This window comes from Apostichopus japonicus, chromosome 2, assembly GCF_037975245.1.
Source record: "Apostichopus japonicus isolate 1M-3 chromosome 2, ASM3797524v1, whole genome shotgun sequence".
Classification (NCBI taxonomy): domain Eukaryota; kingdom Metazoa; phylum Echinodermata; class Holothuroidea; order Aspidochirotida; family Stichopodidae; genus Apostichopus; species Apostichopus japonicus.
Genome location: NC_092562.1, coordinates 32,159,591 through 32,181,065, shown reverse-complemented (window position 1 = coordinate 32,181,065; position 21,475 = coordinate 32,159,591). Strand labels below are relative to the sequence as shown.

The following is a 21,475-nucleotide window of genomic DNA, read 5'->3' as shown; positions in this document are numbered from 1 at the left end:
CTTAAGCTAGGCTCCATGATGATTAACATACAGCTTCAATAACATAAGTGACTCTGGGCTTTAACTACATCAGACTGACTTAACATGTTGTAAAATATACTAGTATGGTTATATAAATGTATACTACCTGTAGTTGGTTTCAAAGTTTATAGACCCCTTTGAAGGAGAATCAAGTGCACTCATCTTCAAAGCAAATTTCTGTATGGAAGTTTTAATCAGCAACAATCGGAAAGCTATCTATATTTTCCACTTTACTGAGCCATAACCCCTTCATTTGATCAACCTATGGTCTCTTTCAGGCAATGGTTACTTCTGATAGTATTAAATGACCCCAGCAGTCTTGACAACATTACCAAAGGTCAACTCTTTTGGCACCAAAAATTTATGTTGCTGCTAAGTTCTGCCACCTGTTATCATTGCAAACTATCATTCATCATGCATTTTGATTATACAAGACGGACTGACTTTACATTCTTGTGGTTTTCAGTGCCAGATTTTGAATTTGACTGTCTACAATGAAGGATACTAAATTGAAAACTAAATTAGATATGTTGTCATTTCTGGAATATGTGAGCAAAGAAGATCAACCCTGTCAGGTGTATGTCATAGCTATCTCAGGTGTATGTCATAGCTATCTCAGGTGTATGTCATAGCTATCTCAGGTGTATGTCATAGCTATCTCAGGTGTATACAACAGTCCAAGGACCAATAGAAAATGTCAAATTCTTCATACATGTAAGTAGACATAAACCATGTATCACATGTCTTGGTTGACTCTAGTTTGACTGACTTTCTTGTTCATTTTGTTTGTAATGCTGCTCACATTTTGCTAGGTATGACTGACAACATGTCATGAACCATGGAATGTGCTCATACTCATCATTATTCAGGGAGCCATTATGAAATCAGATGTTGATGGATGCTTACTTTTATCAGCATGATTCCTCTTATATCTTCTGTCTTTTTGTTCTGCATGACAGTTGGGGGTGCATCTGAGGTTCCTAGACACAACCCACGTCACTTTGGCCATCGGAGACAAGTCAGTTTTGGTTCTCGACCAGGTTAGGTTAAAGTATTTACAGAATAATTCCCATGATTTACTGTTTGTTAACTCCCTGGAATGTTTGTGTTTAAGTTTCACTTACTCTTATTTGTCATTTTTTTGCTATTAGGGTTGTGAGAATGCTATGAAATATACACCAATTCTACTTATTTAATATTATGTTCAGAATTCTATGAGGTAAACATCATTTATATGCTGTTTATTTCTGCTGTGAAAAAGACTGTTCCATAAATGTTTTTCCAAGATGGTTATTGAGCTACTAAAGCCAAGGTCTGTATGTTTCATGGTGTGAGCCTGATGGCTCTGAGAGCCATGTAGGTATAGTATTACATCTCCAAAGTGTTGCTCACACCCATTTTATTGGTTTTTTTTGTTTGTTTTGTGTGTCATTATATACTTCATTTAAATCTATTTTAAGAGTTACACTAAATGCTACTGTCAACATTCTCCCTTGCTGAATTTGCCTTGTCTTAAATTTGAACTGTATCAGTAGGTGATAGAGGTTACAGGTGGTGCTATTGTTCTCTAAGATGTTTGTATCTGTAGGTGATGAAGAATGCAGATGGTTCAATGAATAGCTGATAGGTAGAGCAGGTGGTTCTATTGTTCTTGAAGATGTTTGGATTATAATAAACATACCAGGTGGTTCTATTGTTCTTGATGATGTTTGTATTAATGGATGATAAATGTAGCTGGTGGCTCTATCAGGTGGCATTGTTGTTCGTAGAGATGGTAGATTCAGTAGGTCATAGAGATCGCAGGTGGCTGTATTGGTCTTAAAGGTGTTTATATCAGTGGGTGATAGAGATAGCTGGTGACTATTGATCTTAAAGATGTTTATATCAGTTGGTGATAGAGATATGGCTTTATTTTCCCTAAAGATGTTTGTATCAGTTGGTCATAGAGATAGCAGGTGGCTGTATTGTTCCTTAAGATGTTTACATCAGTTGGTGATAGAGACAGCAGGTGGCTCTATTGGTCTTAAAGATGTTTATATCAGTTGGTGGTAGAGATAGCAGGTGGCTGTATTTTTCCTAAAGATGTTTAAATCAGTTGGTGATAGAGGTAGCAGGTGGCTCTATTGTTCCTAAAGATGTTTACATCAGTTGGTGATAGAGATAGCAGGTGGCTGTATTTTTCCTAAAGATGTTTATATCAGTTGGTGATAGAGTGGCAGGTGGCTGGCTGTATTGCTCTTAAAGATGTTTATATCAGTGGGTGATAGAGATAGCAGGTGGCTGTATTTTTCCTAAAGATGTTTATATCAGTGGGTGATAGAGATAGCAGGTGGCTGTATTGGTCCTAAAGATGTTTGTTTCAGTTGTTAATAGAGATGCAGGTGGCTGTATTTTTCCTAAAGAAGTTTGTATCAGTTGGTCATAGAGATAGCAGGTGGCTGTATTTTTCCTAAAGATGTTTATATCAGTTGGTGATAGAGTGGCAGGTGGCTGGCTGTATTGCTCTTAAAGATGTTTATATCAGTGGGTGAAAGAGATAGCAGGTGGCTGTATTTTTCCTAAAGATGTTTATATCAGTGGGTGATAGAGATAGCAGGTGGCTGTATTGGTCTTGAAGATGTTTGTTTCAGTTGGTGATAGAGATGCAGGTGGCTGTATTTTTCCTAAAGATGTTTGTATCAGTTGGTGATAGAGATAGCAGGTGGCTCTATTGGTCTTAAAGATGTTTGTTTAAGTTGGTGATAGAGATGCAGGTGGCTGTATTTTTCCTAAAGATGTTTGTATCAGTTGGTGATAGAGATAGCATATGGCTGTTTGGTATTAAAAGTCATTTGATCAGTTAGTGATGGATGTAGCAGGGGGTTCTATTGTTCCTGAAGATGTTTGTACCAGTGGGTTAGTGAGACAGCAGGTTGCATTAGTTGGTGATAGCAATAGCAAGATCCAGTTGTATTGATTTGCAGCTCTCAACAACATCTCCCTGTTGTTATGTTCAAGATCTAGTTGTATTGCAGCCATCAATAACATCTCCCTGTTGTTATGTTCAAGATCTAGTTGTATTGCAGCCATCAATAACATCTCCTTGTTGGTATGTTCAAGATCTAGTTGTATTGCAGCTCTCAATAACATCTCCCTGTTGTTATGTTCAAGATCTAGTTGTATTGCAGCCATCAAGAACATCTCCCTAATGATAAATTCAAGATCTAGTTGTATTGCAGCTCTTAATAACATCTCCCTGTTGTCATGTAAGATCTAGTTGTATTGCAGCCATCAATAACATCTCCCTGTTGGTATGTTCAAGATCTAGTTGTATTGCAGCTCTCAATAACATCTCCCTGTTGATAAATTCAAGATCTAGTTGTATTGCAGCTCTCAATAACATCTCCCTGTTGTTTCGTTCAAGATCTAGTTGTATTGCAGCCATCAATAACATCTTCCTGTTGTTATGTTCAAGATCTAGTTGTATTGCAGCCATCAATAACATCTCCCTGTTGTTATGTTCAAGATCTAGTTGTATTGCAGCTCTCAATTACATCTCCCTGTTGATAAATTCAAGATCTAGTTGTATTGCAGCTCTCAATAACATCTTCCTGTTGTTATGTTCAAGATCTAGTTGTATTGCAGCCATCAATAACATCTTCCTGTTGATAAATTCAAGATCTAGTTGTATTGCAGCTCTCAATAACATCTCCCTGTTGTTATGTTCAAGATCTAGTTGTATTGCAGCTCTCAATAACATCTTCCTGTTGTTATGTTCAAGATCTAGTTGTATTGCAGCCATCAATAACATCTCCCTGTTGATAAATTCAAGATCTAGTTGTATTGCAGCTCTCAATAACATCTCCCTGTTGTTATGTTCAAGATCTAGTTGTATTGCAGCCATCAATAACATCTCCCTGTTGTTATGTTCAAGATCTAGTTGTATTGCAGCCATCAATAACATCTTCCTGTTGATAAATTCAAGATCTAGTTGTATTGCAGCTCTCAATAACATCTCCCTGTTGTTATGTTCAAGATCTAGTTGTATTGCAGCCATCAATAACATCTCCCTGTTGTTATTTTTAAGATCTAGTTGTATTGCAGCCGTCAATAACATCTCCCTGTTGTTATGTTCAAGATCCAGTTCTGCAGTCAGGTGGGATTCCAGAGGATCTTTTGGAGCTCCGACACCTCAAAGTGAAGGGAGCCGCTCTAGGGGTCCAGCAGTATGCGGCACTTATTCTAAAGAGATTCAAACACACCTCTAGAAGTTTGAAAGGATTTCTGGCTCAGGTAAAATTCCACTGAACATACACTCGTTTCTGAATTCATTTAGTTTATTATGAGAGAAGGGGAGAATGTGAGTAAAACCAAAATCCAAACAGTATTGTAACAAACGCAGGATGCTGTGTCCAGGATGCAATGTTTGCCCCTGCTTCAATCAGACTCTTGCATCTGACGAATGCAACCTTACTTTTTGAGAAACAAATACACACACTCACTACTAGGCCTATGTCAAACGTTAACAGAACGCATTATGATTGAACATCTTCGTGTCAGAAATAAAATCCACAACTTCTTGAAAATTTCTTACAAACCTACAAATGATTGTGTCACAACAAATAAAATCATAACAATCAACCCCAAGTTGCTTCAGTGCAGAGCTGACAACATTTCTATTACAGAGATGTTTTTAAAAGTTTACTGTGATTTGATTGGCTATAAGTCCTGTACCCTTTGTCTGCAAACATTCTTGCATCTTCAGAGCTCAATGAGCACAAAGTATGGTGATTTAACTGCAACAACTTGTAACATTACTTTCCCCTGTGTAGAGATAGTCAAGTTTGTGGTATAGGCTATTGTATGTGTGCACTCAAATATTATGTTAGGCCTTGTTGTCACATACGTACATTTGACAACAAGCATCCATGGTAAGAAGATGCACTTGAATTGTTTCTGAGACTAACATTTAATATCTGAATCATTGTTTTGATCACAAAATGTTATGAGTTAAAACATTCTATGAATTTAGGAAGCTGGACGTCTCTGATATGAAAAGGATTTTTCATCGCACAGTATGTTTGTTCTTTCCGCATTGAGAGCTGCTAATGTAAAATGTGCATTTCATAACACAACCACATTGATTTCTTCATTGTAAACTGATGTCAATTTCATGGCTCCCTTGACCACATCCTTCATCAATGTTTCGGTGCAACATTAGTTGTAAACCACTTTACTTCATGCAGCATGAAAAGTAGCCATTGATTTGATTCATTAACAGACATTGGGCCAAAGTTATTTACTAGGTATTGTAATTTTTGTGGAGTTTACAAACACTGCAAAGCATCCAGGGTAAACGTTGGATCAGTTGCGCTATGGTTGGATGTAGTCAGCACTTCACCAGCAGCACAAAGGGCACAATGAAGTACATAGGCAATACACTCACTGAAAGTTTACTAAACCCGCCAAGCAAGTTCATTTGTAAACGCATCCAGTTTGGGGTTTCCATTTGCAAATGGGATTGTAGGATAAATGGAATTACACAAACCTTGCTCAGCATTCTTTTGAATCTTTAGAACAAGAAGGTGGCTTACATCCTATGTTAGAAACAAATCTTCCAAGAAACACTCAAGTTTTGACTATGTGTTGTATGGCAGAATGATTATTTCTTCCCAGGTTTTGAGGAATTGTGAATGTGCAACACTGAAGTTCAAACAGGCCTAGGAACATGCAGTAATGAACTGTGTGGTATGTAGTGAGAGATCTGCACACTGCTAGGGCACTGGGACATCTTCCTTTATTATTATGAAGAGCATTCACAGCCCAACACAAATGTGACAATTCATGTCATATTTAATATTTCTATTGTGTTATGTCTGGAAGAAAAGGCTGCAGGCAGGATTTGAGGTAATGTGCCTTTTTAATTACCTGATGCTGTAACGGATATTTCTTCTTTTACAGGTGATTCTTCCTGCTGTATTCATTCTATTTGCAATGATTTTCTCAACACTAAAAGGGCCTATTCAGCAACCACAGTCATTGCTTCTAGCTCCATGGATCTACCAACCAGAAAGTAATGTCCTCTACAGCAATGAAAATGGACTGAACGCACTCAGCAACATTATGGAAGAAGAACTTACTAATGGCTCAGGAATTGGAACAAGATGCACTGCAGGGGATCATTTAAAGTAAGAGTTTAATAGTTTTTTGCTATCATAACTGATTTAAAACTTTGGGAGTGAAACATATGTTGAAAATGACTGTACTTCTTCATATACTCTCCCAAACCCATTCTATGTACATAGCAACCAAGTCTCACTAACTGCAACTCAGTTTGTATGCATTTTGTAACCTCCAAAGTGCTTTGGGCAGTGTATCATTACTTAACATATTTCTGACTGCCTCCCTCACATTATAAGCAGTGTTATAGTCTGATTGTTTGTTGGCAGGGATGATGGCTTCCCTTGTGAGAAGTCAGGGTTGACTGACTGGGTCAAGCCACAATATCCAAAGGAGCTCTTAGAGGAGTACTTGAATGGATCCCTCATGTGTTCCTGTTCAACTGGTTTCCAAAAGTGCCCTGATGATGCAGAGGGTCCTTCACCATCTTATCGAGTTTTGCAAACCACTGACACACTACACAACCTGACCTCAATGAACCTGAGTGATTATGTGATCAAAACCACAGAGGACTTCATCTTAAAGAGGTTAGTCTTTCTTCCATAGTCCATTTAATGCCATCAGCTGCAATACACAGATGGGAGAACTATGCCAATCATCATCTGACTGATGCATTAGTCGTTATTCTTGACACATGCATTCAGAAAGTTTTGTTATTAGCCACCACAGAGAGGAAAACATTTACAACAGGTGAATCTGGCAAAGCTTGCTAGAGTGAAATTGAAAACTACTTCTTTGATGTGTGGATGATATTTGGCTATATTCCAGGCTATAAGGTTAAAAACTACCTCTTTGATGTGTGGATGATATTTGGCTATATTCCAGGCTATAAGGTTTGTATTTGCTTGATTGTTCCAGTTGTAATCTGTGCACATGTCTCATTGACAACAGCTGAGTGGGACCAATATTCAAGGAGTATATTCCTGTCAATGTCTTAGAGATTGGGAAACTCACCAATTGCACTGGTGTATGGATTTAAGTTTTTTTACAATTTAGTATTTATTCTTACATTGTCTTTCACTTGATATGTACCATGGTGATTTAGAAAAATTTGAAAGTTTGTTTGATTGTGAATCATAGTTCATATCTATGTTGCTTATTTCAGATTTGGTGGAATGAGTTTCTTGCTGGAAAATGAGTTAGCCACTCTTCAAGCCAATGAGACAGAAGCCCTTATTGATGATTGGATATTACTCAATGAAACTTTGGCTAATCTCCCACAATGCAGCAGTGAATCACAGGTATTGTTATTGATATGCTCAGCCAGTGTAACAGATTTGTAGTTGTTTGATCCTTTCCTTAAAGTGATTGAAAGTACAAATAGTGGACATGTCACTAGAGAGTACTTGGAATATTCAGATTTGGCTTCTGTCACTTTAAGTAGCCATGACAACAACCCATTGATGCTGAGATCCATCATCTTCAATGGTTTGTCTGATATGAACAGCGTTTGATTTAGTGCCCATTTATGCATAGCAAAGAATGCTACACATAATTGGTTTTGTATAGCAAAAGAATTGCACATTTTGTGACTGTTGATTCTATTTGTATGAACTGGACACTAAAAGCTATTATTAGAGTTGTATTATGTTGAATCCCTCTAATCATCGCAGCATGGTAGTTTTTTTGTTGTTTATGTTTTTCCATGTTTGCCACAAAGAGACAGTTTAATGGAGATAATTTTTGCCGGATCATCCTGACTAACTTTGTACTTTAGCCAAGCTACCTCCGCGTGCAACTCCAACTTCCATATTTTCACTGTGGCGAGTTTTGCCACTTGTCTTACAAACAAGAGAATATGATTCAGTCCGAGCAGGGCAGTTTAATTATACAGGTAGAACAGTTCAATCATCATTGCTTCAAATGCAGGATTCTGTGTCTGGCAGGCACAAACTGTTTATTTTATTTTTATTTTTATCGAGAAACAGTCCCATCTATACACACTCACAAATAGTGATATCCAAAACAATAAGAAAACACATTTTGGAATGAATATCTTTGTTTGAAAGTAAGATACACAAGTTCTTATCAAAAGAACCAAAATTTCTTCCAATCTTAAGATGATTTAATTTGACTTTGAAAATAAGTAAGAATTAACAATATTTCCATTACAGAGATTTGCAAGCTAAAAATAGTCAATGATGCTTTTACAAATTTCCCATGATTGTGTTATAGTCCCTTACCCATTGTCTGGAAACGTTCTTGCATCTATGGAGGTGGGCATATTACTCCTATTAGAGTCTTTTCAATCCTCCAAAATGTTCTCTATCAGGAAAAGTGATAAAAAGCAGCAGGGGAACATATTTTTTGATATGTTATCAACTAGGATCTGGTTTTTGTGGCTTGCATGTTGGGGAGCATGAATGGAAGTACATGTGGTACAAATATTGGGTCAATTGTGGCCTCCCAGGAGCAGCGTACAAAAGTTTTATACTGAGTGAAGAGGTTGTTTACAAGTGACAAAAACTTCAGGCTCTTTTTCAAAAAAAAATTGTCATGGTCATGGTACGGAAAATTGATAGTGCCATGAAAGGCCAAATTGTCAGCTATCCGGTGATGGGTAGCGTTTGGCTAGTGAGAACTTCTATCTAGACTTAGAGACCACTGTGCACTCAAATATCATAACATTAGGCCTTGTTGTCACAAGTTTGGACAAGAAACACTGTAATGGTAAGCAGTACTGTTGAATTGTGTCTGAGACTATCACGTAATATTGAATCATTGTTTTGATTACAAAATGTTATTAGTTGAGACAATTTATTAATTTTATGGGAAGATAACATCTCTGATACAAGTATTTTACATCTCACAGTATGTTTATTCACTCTGCATTGAGAGTTAAAATTAAAGCAGAATGTGCATTCATACCATAGGAACTTCTTCAGTGCAAACTTGTGTAAAGTTTCACGGTCGCTTTGATCACATGCTTCCGTAATAATTTTGTGTAACCTACAACGCTCAATTGTAAGCTTCCAAATATGTCGTCAAAAGTAGCCATTGAAGCTTAATTTATTTTAATCGTCATTACTAAAAAATTCTTTACATGCTGTAATGGGAAGGGATCAGAACAGGCTGGGATTGTTCGACTTGCTGATAGTGGTTGGGGAAAAAGGAAAATTCTTTCAACTTAGGAATAAACTTTGATTGGGTAACTATGGTAACTTATGAACAGTTTTTCGTAAAGTTGTGAGTGATTACTAGGCATTGTAGGGGGTGTGTTCTTGTGTCTTCGAGATCTTTACGTAATATTTTATGCATCATTTAATCATACCAACAAAACTACCAACATTGACATGACAAACAATGGCATAGTTTTTGGCCACACATGGGGCTATAGCTGTGGCGTGAAGTGTATGACTTGCGGTGCAGTCTGGTGTGAACATTGTTTTCTCTAATGTTACTCCACCTTTTCAACATTGTTTGCAATGAATGTGACAAATCTTGATGTCACACATATGCACGTAGCTAGCTGTGCAGTGATTGGTTCAAGTTGTTCAGCAATTTTAGTCTGATTGATGATGTTGGGTATTAATGCAAATATGAATGAATCATTTTGCGGTTTGTGTTTTCTTCCCAGAATTTTTGCAAAGAATATAGCCTATTGCAGGCAGATCCTTGCTGTGTGTGGTCTCTTTTGCACTCATTTGCAATTACTGGATAAATTTTGCAAATATACTGAATTGCATTTTACACTATACATTTTGAAAATTGCATTGCAAGTGCGTATAGAAGTGTGTTGCATTTTGTGATGCGATACTTGCTAAATCGAATGCTGGATAGTGAAACATTTGGTTAATATTTTGTTTATATATTATCAGTTCTAAGATGTGAGCTTTCTAATATACTTGTGTCAATAATAAAAGAGATGCTGCTGGTTAAAGGGAATCTTTCTCTTTCTTAGTATCATTCCTATCATTCATTTCTCTTTGCTTTCATCAATAAAGTATCAATCATTGGTTGTCAGTTGCTCTATACTGCAGTATAATCTTTTCTTGAATTGCTTCTAATTAGTCTCTATAATGTTTTAAACAAGTCTTTAATGAGATCAGTGATGGCTAAACAAAGATGATAATATTTCTCATTTTCTGTGAGGCATTTCTGCACATGTGTATTGCATAGGTGAGTGTCTTATGTGATTTCAGCTGTTATCCATTCTTGCATTTCTTCTTCTCAAACAGGATGCCAATCTGTTTGGCGGTCAAATCCGCAAGCTTCGGAAGAGATCTTCTGGGGTTGCCATTAAGAGCAAACTTTTTTCACAGGTGATGAATAGAGCATGCTGTTATCAGATAGAGCATACATTGGTCATTGAAACACTTATCAGAGCACTGCACCTGTCTTAATCATATATGACTTAGTCACAGTGGCAATAGTTTAATTATTAGGCTAATAAGCTAATGTGTAAGTTCAATTTTTAATTGACATTGAATTCTAGTGATTATCTAGATGCTGTAAACAAATATATGCTTATCTTTAGGTCAGATTTAACACTTTTGTCTTGTGGGTTTCCTGACAACCCTTCCTGCCTCCTTGCCTTGAACTCCCTCCTGTTGGCTTCATAACACAACATGGCCAGTGTTCTATCTTGGGTCAGTATCAAAAGTGACAGACCCTTTGGCTATTATAGCTACTTGCCTATCACCTCACAATTAACTATGTACACTTCCATACAATGCACAGTCATTTGCACACTGAATGTACGACAGTAGGTTATCACAACTTACACATACCATAAACATTTCAATACAATGCAAGTCTGACATAGTATATCACAGTTACATTGATTAGCTGCCAGGGAGAGCTTTCCAATAGAAGGATCCCCATGCTACTGTTACAAAGTAATTTAGTATTTCAAGGTTCTTTGTCACAAGGTCAAATGTCATTACTTTTCTCAAGAGCATAGTACTTTTTCAAAAAGGAATAATTCTTAAATATCGAAAGAGAACATTTTACTTATTAAAAGGAAAAAAGGGGTTCTTGTTTGTTATCACTGAATAGGGGCACTTTATTTCACAATAGTGAAAGGCACATACCCTCTGTGCATCCTGGCTACAATGCTTTGTGGTCCTGGTTCTTGATGCCTCTGGAGGGCCATGAGTTGTGTATATTGTGAAAGCCTACATCTGACTTGCAGTGCAATGAGGTGTTTACTTTATGTATTGTAATAGCCAAATACAGTGTACACCCTTGTTGAAGGTTGTGATAGCCTACATCAGAGTTACAATGTGTTTAAGTGCACACTATGTGTGTATATTGTGAAAGCCTACATCTGACTTGCAGTGCAATGAGGTGTTTACTTTATTTATGTATTGTAATAGCCAAATACAGTGTACACCCTTGTTGAAGGTTGTGATAGCCTACATCAGAGTTACAATCTGTTCAAGTGCACACTGCATACATATTATGTTTTTGTATGTTTTTATAGCCTATCCTAAATATGCACTTTAACTTTTCATGGCTACTTCCTGCACAGCCCCTGTTGTGATTATACCTTGTACATGCAAATCATTACTAGCCTATATTTCTCATCTTATAGCCTACCTTAGCTGTACTTTGACTTGTCATTCCTTACCTTGTATGTACACCCCCATTTAAACCAATCCTGTTTTTAGCTTAACCAGGTGAGCTATTGTCATGGCAATGCGCCTTTGCGTCTGTCTGTCCCTCCATATTAGGAAGTGCCAACTTCATCAACAAACAGTCGGTTAAAGGTCATTTGAGCTCATGAGAGGTCTGTCAGGAACCCCTGCAAAAACCTTAGTACTCCAGGATTGCAGATTGATCAAGTTTGAGGTCAAAGATCATCTAGGTTTAACAGAGTCTCAAACAGAGAAAACAAGTGCAAGCCTTTTTCTCTTAAGTGTATTGTGTGTAAGTGTGTAAGTGTATCTTAGCCTACTGACAGTGGTTACAAGATAATGGGATTGATCTTTAGGTCAGTCATGTGGGGGTTCACCACGTCAGCTAACATATTAAAACCCATCTAAGGAAAGAATTTGCCCAAATCTGGGTATATTCTCAGTGTACAATACAAATTGATTCCCAACAGTCATAACTGAGAGGAGCATGTACTAAGCAAGCCAGAGTAGTTTAAGCCATACAGAGATCAGGTATTATAGTCATAACTGAGAGGAACATGTACTAAGCAAGCCACAGTAATTAGTCTAATTTTGTGCCTTCGTTTATTTCACCTTCAAAGTGTAACATATTGTGTGCCATAGTGTGCCATATTGTAACTGAGGTATATTTCACAAATAAAACCCTCATAGCTAACCCTGGCTGTAATTGCATCTCTCATTACTAACCTTGTATTTACCTACCACATAACTAGCCATGTGTTTGTACTTCTATGCACTCCTCATTGCCCCTCACATAACTAGCCATGTGTTTGTACTTCTATGCACTCCTCATTGCCTCTCACATAACTAGCCATGTGTTTGTACTTCTATGCACTCCTCATTGCCCCTCACATAACTAGCCATGTGTTTGTACTTCTATGCACTCCTCATTGCCCCTCACATAACTAGCCATGTGTTTGTACTTCTATGCACTCCTCATTGCCCCTCACATAACTAGCCATGTGTTTGTACTTCTATGCACTCCTCATTGCCCCTCACATAACTAGCCATGTGTTTGTACTTCTATGCACTCCTCATTGCCTCTCACATAACTAGCCATGTGTTTGTACTTCTATGCACTCCTCATTGCCTCTCACATAACTAGCCATGTGTTTGTACTTCTATGCACTCCTCATTGCCCCTCACATAACTAGCCATGTGTTTGTACTTCTATGCACTCCTCATTGCCCCTCACATAACTAGCCATGTGTTTGTACTTCTATGCACTCCTCATTGCCCCTCACATAACTAGCCATGTGTTTGTACTTCTATGCACTCCTCATTGCCTCTCACATAACTAGCCATGTGTTTGTACTTCTATGCACTCCTCATTGCCTCTCACATAACTAGCCATGTGTTTGTACTTCTATGCACTCCTCATTGCCTCTCACATAACTAGCCATGTGTTTGTACTTCTGTGCACTCCTCATTGCCTCTCACATAACTAGCCATGTGTTTGTACTTCTGTGCACTCCTCATTGCCCCTCACATAACTAGCCATGTGTTTGTACTTCTATGCACTCCTCATTGCCCCTCACATAACTAGCCATGTGTTTGTACTTCTATGCACTCCTCATTGCCTCTCACATAACTAGCCATGTGTTTGTACTTCTATGCACTCCTCATTGCCTCTCACATAACTAGCCGTGTGTTTGTACTTCTATGCACTCCTCATTGCCTCTCACATAACTAGCCGTGTGTTTGTACTTCTATGCACTCCTCATTGCCTCTCACATAACTAGCCGTGTGTTTGTACTTCTATGCACTCCTCATTGCCTCTCACATAACTAGCCGTGTGTTTGTACTTCTATGCACTCCTCATTGCCTCTCACATAACTAGCCGTGTGTTTGTACTTCTATGCACTCCTCATTGCCTCTCACATAACTAGCCGTGTGTTTGTACTTTATGCACTCCTCATTGCCTCTCACATAACTAGCCATGTGTTTGTACTTCTATGCACTCCTCATTGCCTCTCACATAACTAGCCGTGTGTTTGTACTTCTATGCACTCCTCATTGCCTCTCACATAACTAGCCGTGTGTTTGTACTTCTATGCACTCCTCATTGCCTCTCACATAACTCGCCGTGTGTTTGTACTTCTATGCACTCCTCATTGCCTCTCACATAACTAGCCATGTGTTTGTACTTCTATGCACTCCTCATTGCCTCTCACGTAACTAGCCATGTGCTTGTACTTCTATGCACTCCTCATTGCCTCTCACGTAACTAGCCATGTGCTTGTACTTCTATGCACTCCTCATTGCCTCTCACGTAACTAGCCATGTGCTTGTACTTCTATGCACTCCTCATTGCCTCTCACGTAACTAGCCATGTGTTTGTACTTCTATGCACTCCTCATTGCCTCTCACCTAACTAGCCATGTATTTGTACTTCTATGCACTCCTCATTGCCTCTCACATAACTAGCCATGTGTTTGTACTTCTATGCACTCCTCATTGCCTCTCACATAACTAGCCATGTGTTTGTACTTCTATGCACTCCTCATTGCCCCTCACATAACTAGCCATGTGTTTGTACTTCTATGCACTCCTCATTGCCTCTCACATAACTAGCCATGTGTTTGTACCCCTATTGACCTCTCATGGCTAGGTATCCCTGGCTAGGCATGCACCTCTAACCATTGAACAAACCATAGCTAACGCTGTACACTTCTAACCCTGAACTATGACTGCTGTACCATGTATGCTTAATGTCAGCTGTCTTATTAACATCTTCAGATTTATCTACCAGAGCAGGAGTTCTTCGATGAATTATATGAAGTTATTCTGTCCATGGCCAAAATGAAGAATACCAAGGTAAACATATGTTTTCAGCTGTCATATTTTCTAGTATGAACACAATACTAATTGTTCCCTTTATGAAAATTTTGCAATGTTTTGCATATAGCCATTCCTAATCAAGAATATTGTTATGAAGTTGCTCATTTCATAAATCATTGATCTTATATAGATTCTACCAAATGAATGGTGGGATATGGATTCCCACTAACATTTCAGTATAGTTCATCATATCCATTAGGATAGTCGGTTGTGTGTAGATTCCATTAGGATAGTCAGTAGTGTGTAGATTCCATTAGGATAGTCAGTAGGTGCAGATTGCATTAGGATAGTCAGTAGTGTGTAGATTCCATTAGGATAGTCAGTAGTGTGTTGATTCCATTAGGATAGTCAGTAGTGTGTAGATTCCATTAGGAAAGTCAGTAGGTGTAGATTCCATTAGGATAGTCAGTAGTGTGTAGATTCCATTAGGATAGTCAGTAGTGTGTTGATTCCATTAGGATAGTCAGTAGTGTGTAGATTCCATTAGGATAGTCAGTAGTGTGTAGAATCCATTAGGATAGTCAGTGGTGTGTAGATTCCATTAGGATAGTCAGTAGTGTGTAGATTCCATTAGGATAGTCAGTAGTGTGTTGATTCCATTAGGATAGTCAGTAGTGTGTAGATTCCATTAGGAAAGTCAGTAGGTGTAGATTCCATTAGGATAGTCAGTAGTGTGTAGATTCCATTAGGATAGTCAGTAGTGTGTTGATTCCATTAGGATAGTCAGTAGTGTGTAGATTCCATTAGGATAGTCAGTAGGTGCAGATTGCATTAGGATAGTCAGTGGTGTGTAGATTCCATTAGGATAGTCAGTAGTGCGTACATTCCATTAGGATAGTCAGTAGGTGTAGATTCCATTAGGATAGTCAGTAGTGTGTAGATTCCATTAGGATAGTCAGTAGTGTGTAGATTCCATTAGGATAGTCAGTAGGTGCAGATTCCATTAGGATAGTCAGTAGTGTGTAGATTCCATTAGGATAGTCAGTAGTGTGTAGATTCCATTTGGAAAGTCAGTAGTGTGTAGATTCCATTAGGATAGTCAGTAGTGTGTAGATTCCATTAGGATAGTCAGTAGTGTGTAGATTCCATTAGGATAGTCAGTGGTGTGTAGATTCCATTAGGATAGTCAGTGGTGTGTTGATTCCATTAGGATAGTCAGTAGTGTGCAGATTCCATTAGGATAGTCAGTAGTGTGTAGATTCCATTAGGAAAGTCAGTAGTGTGTAGATTCCATTAGGATAGTCAGTAGGTGCAGATTGCATTAGGATAGTCAGTAGTGTGTAGATTCCATTAGGATAGTCAGTAGTGTGTTGATTCCATTAGGATAGTCAGTAGTGTGTAGATTCCATTAGGAAAGTCAGTAGGTGTAGATTCCATTAGGATAGTCAGTAGTGTGTAGATTCCATTAGGATAGTCAGTAGTGTGTTGATTCCATTAGGATAGTCAGTAGTGTGTAGATTCCATTAGGATAGTCAGTAGTGTGTAGAATCCATTAGGATAGTCAGTGGTGTGTAGATTCCATTAGGATAGTCAGTAGTGTGTTGATTCCATTAGGATAGTCAGTAGTGTGTAGATTCCATTAGGAAAGTCAGTAGGTGTAGATTCCATTAGGATAGTCAGTAGTGTGTAGATTCCATTAGGATAGTCAGTAGTGTGTAGATTCCATTAGGATAGTCAGTAGTGTGTAGATTCCATTAGGATAGTCAGTAGTGTGTTGATTCCATTAGGATAGTCAGTAGTGTGTAGATTCCATTAGGAAAGTCAGTAGGTGTAGATTCCATTAGGATAGTCAGTAGTGTGTAGATTCCATTAGGATAGTCAGTAGTGTGTTGATTCCATTAGGATAGTCAGTAGTGTGTAGATTCCATTAGGATAGTCAGTAGGTGCAGATTGCATTAGGATAGTCAGTGGTGTGTAGATTCCATTAGGATAGTCAGTAGTGCGTAGATTCCATTAGGATAGTCAGTAGGTGTAGATTCCATTAGGATAGTCAGTAGTGTGTAGATTCCATTAGGATAGTCAGTAGTGTGTAGATTCCATTAGGATAGTCAGTAGTGTGTAGATTCCATTAGGATAGTCAGTAGGTGGAGATTCCATTAGGATAGTCAGTAGGTGCAGATTCCATTAGGAAAGTCAGTAGTGTGTAGATTCCATTTGGATAGTCAGTAGTGTGTTGATTCCATTAGGATAGTCAGTAGTGTGTAGATTCCATTAGGATAGTCAGTAGTGTGTAGATTCCATTAGGATAGTCAGTAGTGTGTAGATTCCATTAGGATAGTCAGTAGGTGTAGATTCCATTAGGAAAGTCAGTAGGTGTAGATTCCATTAGGATAGTCAGTAGTGTGTTGATTCCATTAGGATAGTCAGTAGTGTGTAGATTCCATTAGGAAAGTCAGTAGGTGTAGATTCCATTAGGATAGTCAGTAGTGTGTAGATTCCATTAGGATAGTCAGTAGTGTGTTGATTCCATTAGGATAGTCAGTAGTGTGTAGATTCCATTAGGATAGTCAGTAGTGTGTAGAATCCATTAGGATAGTCAGTGGTGTGTAGATTCCATTAGGATAGTCAGTAGTGTGTAGATTCCATTAGGATAGTCAGTAGTGTGTTGATTCCATTAGGATAGTCAGTAGTGTGTAGATTCCATTAGGAAAGTCAGTAGGTGTAGATTCCATTAGGATAGTCAGTAGTGTGTAGATTCCATTAGGATAGTCAGTAGTGTGTTGATTCCATTATGATAGTCAGTAGTGTGTAGATTCCATTAGGATAGTCAGTAGGTGCAGATTGCATTAGGATAGTCAGTGGTGTGTAGATTCCATTAGGATAGTCAGTAGTGCGTACATTCCATTAGGATAGTCAGTAGGTGTAGATTCCATTAGGATAGTCAGTAGTGTGTAGATTCCATTAGGATAGTCAGTAGTGTGTAGATTCCATTAGGATAGTCAGTAGGTGTAGATTCCATTAGGATAGTCAGTAGTGTGTAGATTCCATTAGGATAGTCAGTAGTGTGTAGATTCCATTTGGAAAGTCAGTAGTGTGTAGATTCCATTAGGATAGTCAGTAGTGTGTAGATTCCATTAGGATAGTCAGTAGTGTGTAGATTCCATTAGGATAGTCAGTGGTGTGTAGATTCCATTAGGATAGTCAGTGGTGTGTTGATTCCATTAGGATAGTCAGTAGTGTGCAGATTCCATTAGGATAGTCAGTAGTGTGTAGATTCCATTAGGAAAGTCAGTAGTGTGTAGATTCCATTAGGATAGTCAGTAGGTGCAGATTGCATTAGGATAGTCAGTAGTGTGTAGATTCCATTAGGATAGTCAGTAGTGTGTTGATTCCATTAGGATAGTCAGTAGTGTGTAGATTCCATTAGGAAAGTCAGTAGGTGTAGATTCCATTAGGATAGTCAGTAGTGTGTAGATTCCATTAGGATAGTCAGTAGTGTGTTGATTCCATTAGGATAGTCAGTAGTGTGTAGATTCCATTAGGATAGTCAGTAGTGTGTAGAATCCATTAGGATAGTCAGTGGTGTGTAGATTCCATTAGGATAGTCAGTAGTGTGTTGATTCCATTAGGATAGTCAGTAGTGTGTAGATTCCATTAGGAAAGTCAGTAGGTGTAGATTCCATTAGGATAGTCAGTAGTGTGTAGATTCCATTAGGATAGTCAGTAGTGTGTAGATTCCATTAGGATAGTCAGTAGTGTGTAGATTCCATTAGGATAGTCAGTAGTGTGTTGATTCCATTAGGATAGTCAGTAGTGTGTAGATTCCATTAGGAAAGTCAGTAGGTGTAGATTCCATTAGGATAGTCAGTAGTGTGTAGATTCCATTAGGATAGTCAGTAGTGTGTTGATTCCATTAGGATAGTCAGTAGTGTGTAGATTCCATTAGGATAGTCAGTAGGTGCAGATTGCATTAGGATAGTCAGTGGTGTGTAGATTCCATTAGGATAGTCAGTAGTGCGTAGATTCCATTAGGATAGTCAGTAGGTGTAGATTCCATTAGGATAGTCAGTAGTGTGTAGATTCCATTAGGATAGTCAGTAGTGTGTAGATTCCATTAGGATAGTCAGTAGTGTGTAGATTCCATTAGGATAGTCAGTAGGTGGAGATTCCATTAGGATAGTCAGTAGGTGCAGATTCCATTAGGAAAGTCAGTAGTGTGTAGATTCCATTTGGATAGTCAGTAGTGTGTTGATTCCATTAGGATAGTCAGTAGTGTGTAGATTCCATTAGGATAGTCAGTAGTGTGTAGATTCCATTAGGATAGTCAGTAGTGTGTAGATTCCATTAGGATAGTCAGTAGGTGTAGATTCCATTAGGAAAGTCAGTAGGTGTAGATTCCATTAGGATAGTCAGTAGGTGCAGATTCCATTAGGATAGTCAGTAGTGTGTAGATTCCATTAGGATAGTCAGTAGGTGTAGATTCCATTAGGATAGTCAGTAGTGTGTAGATTCCATTAGGATAGTCAGTAGGTGTAGATTCCATTAGGATAGTCAGTAGTGTGTAGATTCCATTAGGATAGTCAGTAGTGTGTAGATTCCATTAGGAAAGTCAGTAGTGTGTAGATTCCATTAGGATAGTCAGTAGTGTGCAGATTCCATTTGGATAGTCAGTAGTGTGTAGATTCCAATAGGATAGTCAGTGGTGTGTAGATTCCATTAGGATAGTCAGTAGTGTGTAAATTCCATTAGGATAGTCAGTGGTGTGTAGATTCCATTAGGATAGTCAGTGGTGTGTAGATTCCATTAGGATAGTCAGTGGTGTGTAGATTCCATTAGGATAGTCAGTGGTGTGTAGATTCCATTAGGATAGTCAGTAGTGTGTAGATTCCATTAGGATAGTCAGTAGTGTGCAGATTCCATTAGGATAGTCAGTGGTGTGTAGATTCCATTAGGATAGTCAGTAGTGTGCAGATTCCATTAGGATAGTCAGTAGTGTGCAGATTCCATTAGGATAGTCAGTGGTGTGTAGATTCCATTAGGATAGTCAGTAGGTGTAGATTCTATTAGGATAGTCAGTAGTGTGTAGATTCCATTAGGATAGTCAGTAGTGTAGATTCCATTAGGATAGTCAGTAGTGTGTAGATTCCATTAGGATAGTCAGTAGGTGCAGATTCCATTAGGATAGTCAGTGGTGTGTAGATTCCATTAAGATAGTCAGTAGTGTGTAGATTCCATTAGGATAGTCAGTAGTGTGCAGATTCCATTAGGATAGTCAGTAGTGTGTAGATTCCATTAGGATAGTCAGTAGTGTGTAGATTCCAATAGGATAGTCAGTAGTGTGTAGATTCCATTTGGATAGTCAGTAGTGTGTAGATTCCATTAGGATAGTCAGTAGTGTGTAGATTCCATTAGGATAGTCAGTAGTGTGTAGATTCCATTAGGATAGTCAGTAGTGTGTAGATTCCAATAGGATATTCAGTGGTGTGTAGATTTTTAGGCAATTGGTAGTGTACAGATTCTATTAGGCCAGTAGATAGATTAAAGATTGCATTAAGGTAGTCAGAGAGAAGGAGAAAATTTTGGTGAACTGAGGTAGGTGGAATGCATTGCAAGTTGCTATAGTATCAATATCTTTTTTTGTAGAAGCAATTAATATAAAAGGGCCTTTTCTTCATATTTCTGTTGAAATTAAGATTCAATTTGTCATGTTTCATATTTTATCTCTTTTGCAGATTTGGTATAACAACAATGGATACCATGCTCTTCCTATTTACATCAATGTTATGAACAACCTTCTTTTAAGGTCCAGCATCAATAAAAGTAGCAGATCAGCATATGGAATTACTTTACGTAATCATCCCATCAACTACACAGTATCACAGCTGGAGAATGAACTAATGTAAGATACATTTTATAACAGTTACCACCTGCCTGATTCCATTAATTAAATGTTAAATGAAACATTCATTTCTTAGTGAGATCCAATACTGTAAGATACATTTTATAACAGTTACCACCTGCCTGATTCCATTAATTAAATGTTAAATGAAACATTCATTTCTTAGTGAGATCCAATACTGTAAGATACATTTTATAACAGTTACCACCTGCCTGATTCCATTAATTAAATGTTAAATGAAACATTCATTTCTTAGTGAGATTCAATACTGTAAGATTTATAACAGTTACCACCTGCCTGATTCCATTAATTAAATGTTAAATGAAACATTCATTTCTTAGTGAGATTCAATACTGTAAGATACATTTTATAACAGTTACCACCTGCCTGATTCCCATAACTAGATGTTAAATAAAACACTTATTTCTTCATGAGATCCAAATCGGAATCATTGAACCAGAGCAATCAGATAAAGTTTAATTATTGTGATAACATTAGTGCTATTATTTGGTATTAGATCAACACTTAATGTTAAATCTGAGGGCTTAAGGTTTGTGCAATTTTAGTTTGCATACCTCATAAACTCTCCAACATGTTATACACCATTTTGTTCCATGTTGTTACCCTGGGTGAGGTGTTTAGTTGCTGTTTAGTTGCTGTGTACGGTTTGTCTAATAATGTGTAAACCTGACTCCCTCTTGTCTCATTAAATGGATTTGTCAAGCATTTGTTATATGTTGTGATGTCATATCCATGGATGATGTCATCCTTGTTGCGGAATATCTATCAATGTTAAGAACTATTGGGAATACTAGATGCTATGCTACTAGTTGCATTATGCTGAACTACTTCTCGGGGGATAACCATGGATGCTAAACTAATAGTTGGGGGATACCCATGGATGCTAAACAAATAGTCGGGGATACCCATGGATGCTAAACTAATAGTTGGGGGATACCCATGGATGCTAAACTAATAGTTGGGGATACCCATGGAT

General features: G+C 38.0%; 1 protein-coding gene across 4 annotated transcripts in view; it reads left to right on the top strand.

The window, feature by feature from the left end:
- The window catches only part of LOC139957379 (phospholipid-transporting ATPase ABCA1-like), a 185,623-nt gene that overhangs the window by 124,711 nt on the left and 39,437 nt on the right, over positions 1-21,475 (top strand). For 3 of the 4 annotated variants that reach the window (XM_071955279.1, XM_071955280.1, XM_071955278.1), the window contains 8 exons: positions 981-1,061; positions 4,139-4,293; positions 5,962-6,188; positions 6,450-6,707; positions 7,286-7,421; positions 10,359-10,442; positions 14,538-14,615; positions 20,312-20,478. In XM_071955279.1, coding sequence (XP_071811380.1) covers positions 981-1,061; positions 4,139-4,293; positions 5,962-6,188; positions 6,450-6,707; positions 7,286-7,421; positions 10,359-10,442; positions 14,538-14,615; positions 20,312-20,478 — 1,186 coding nt within the window. The remainder of the gene's footprint in view (positions 1-980; positions 1,062-4,138; positions 4,294-5,961; positions 6,189-6,449; positions 6,708-7,285; positions 7,422-10,358; positions 10,443-14,537; positions 14,616-20,311; positions 20,479-21,475) is intronic. The other variant, XM_071955281.1, reaches the window with a different exon arrangement.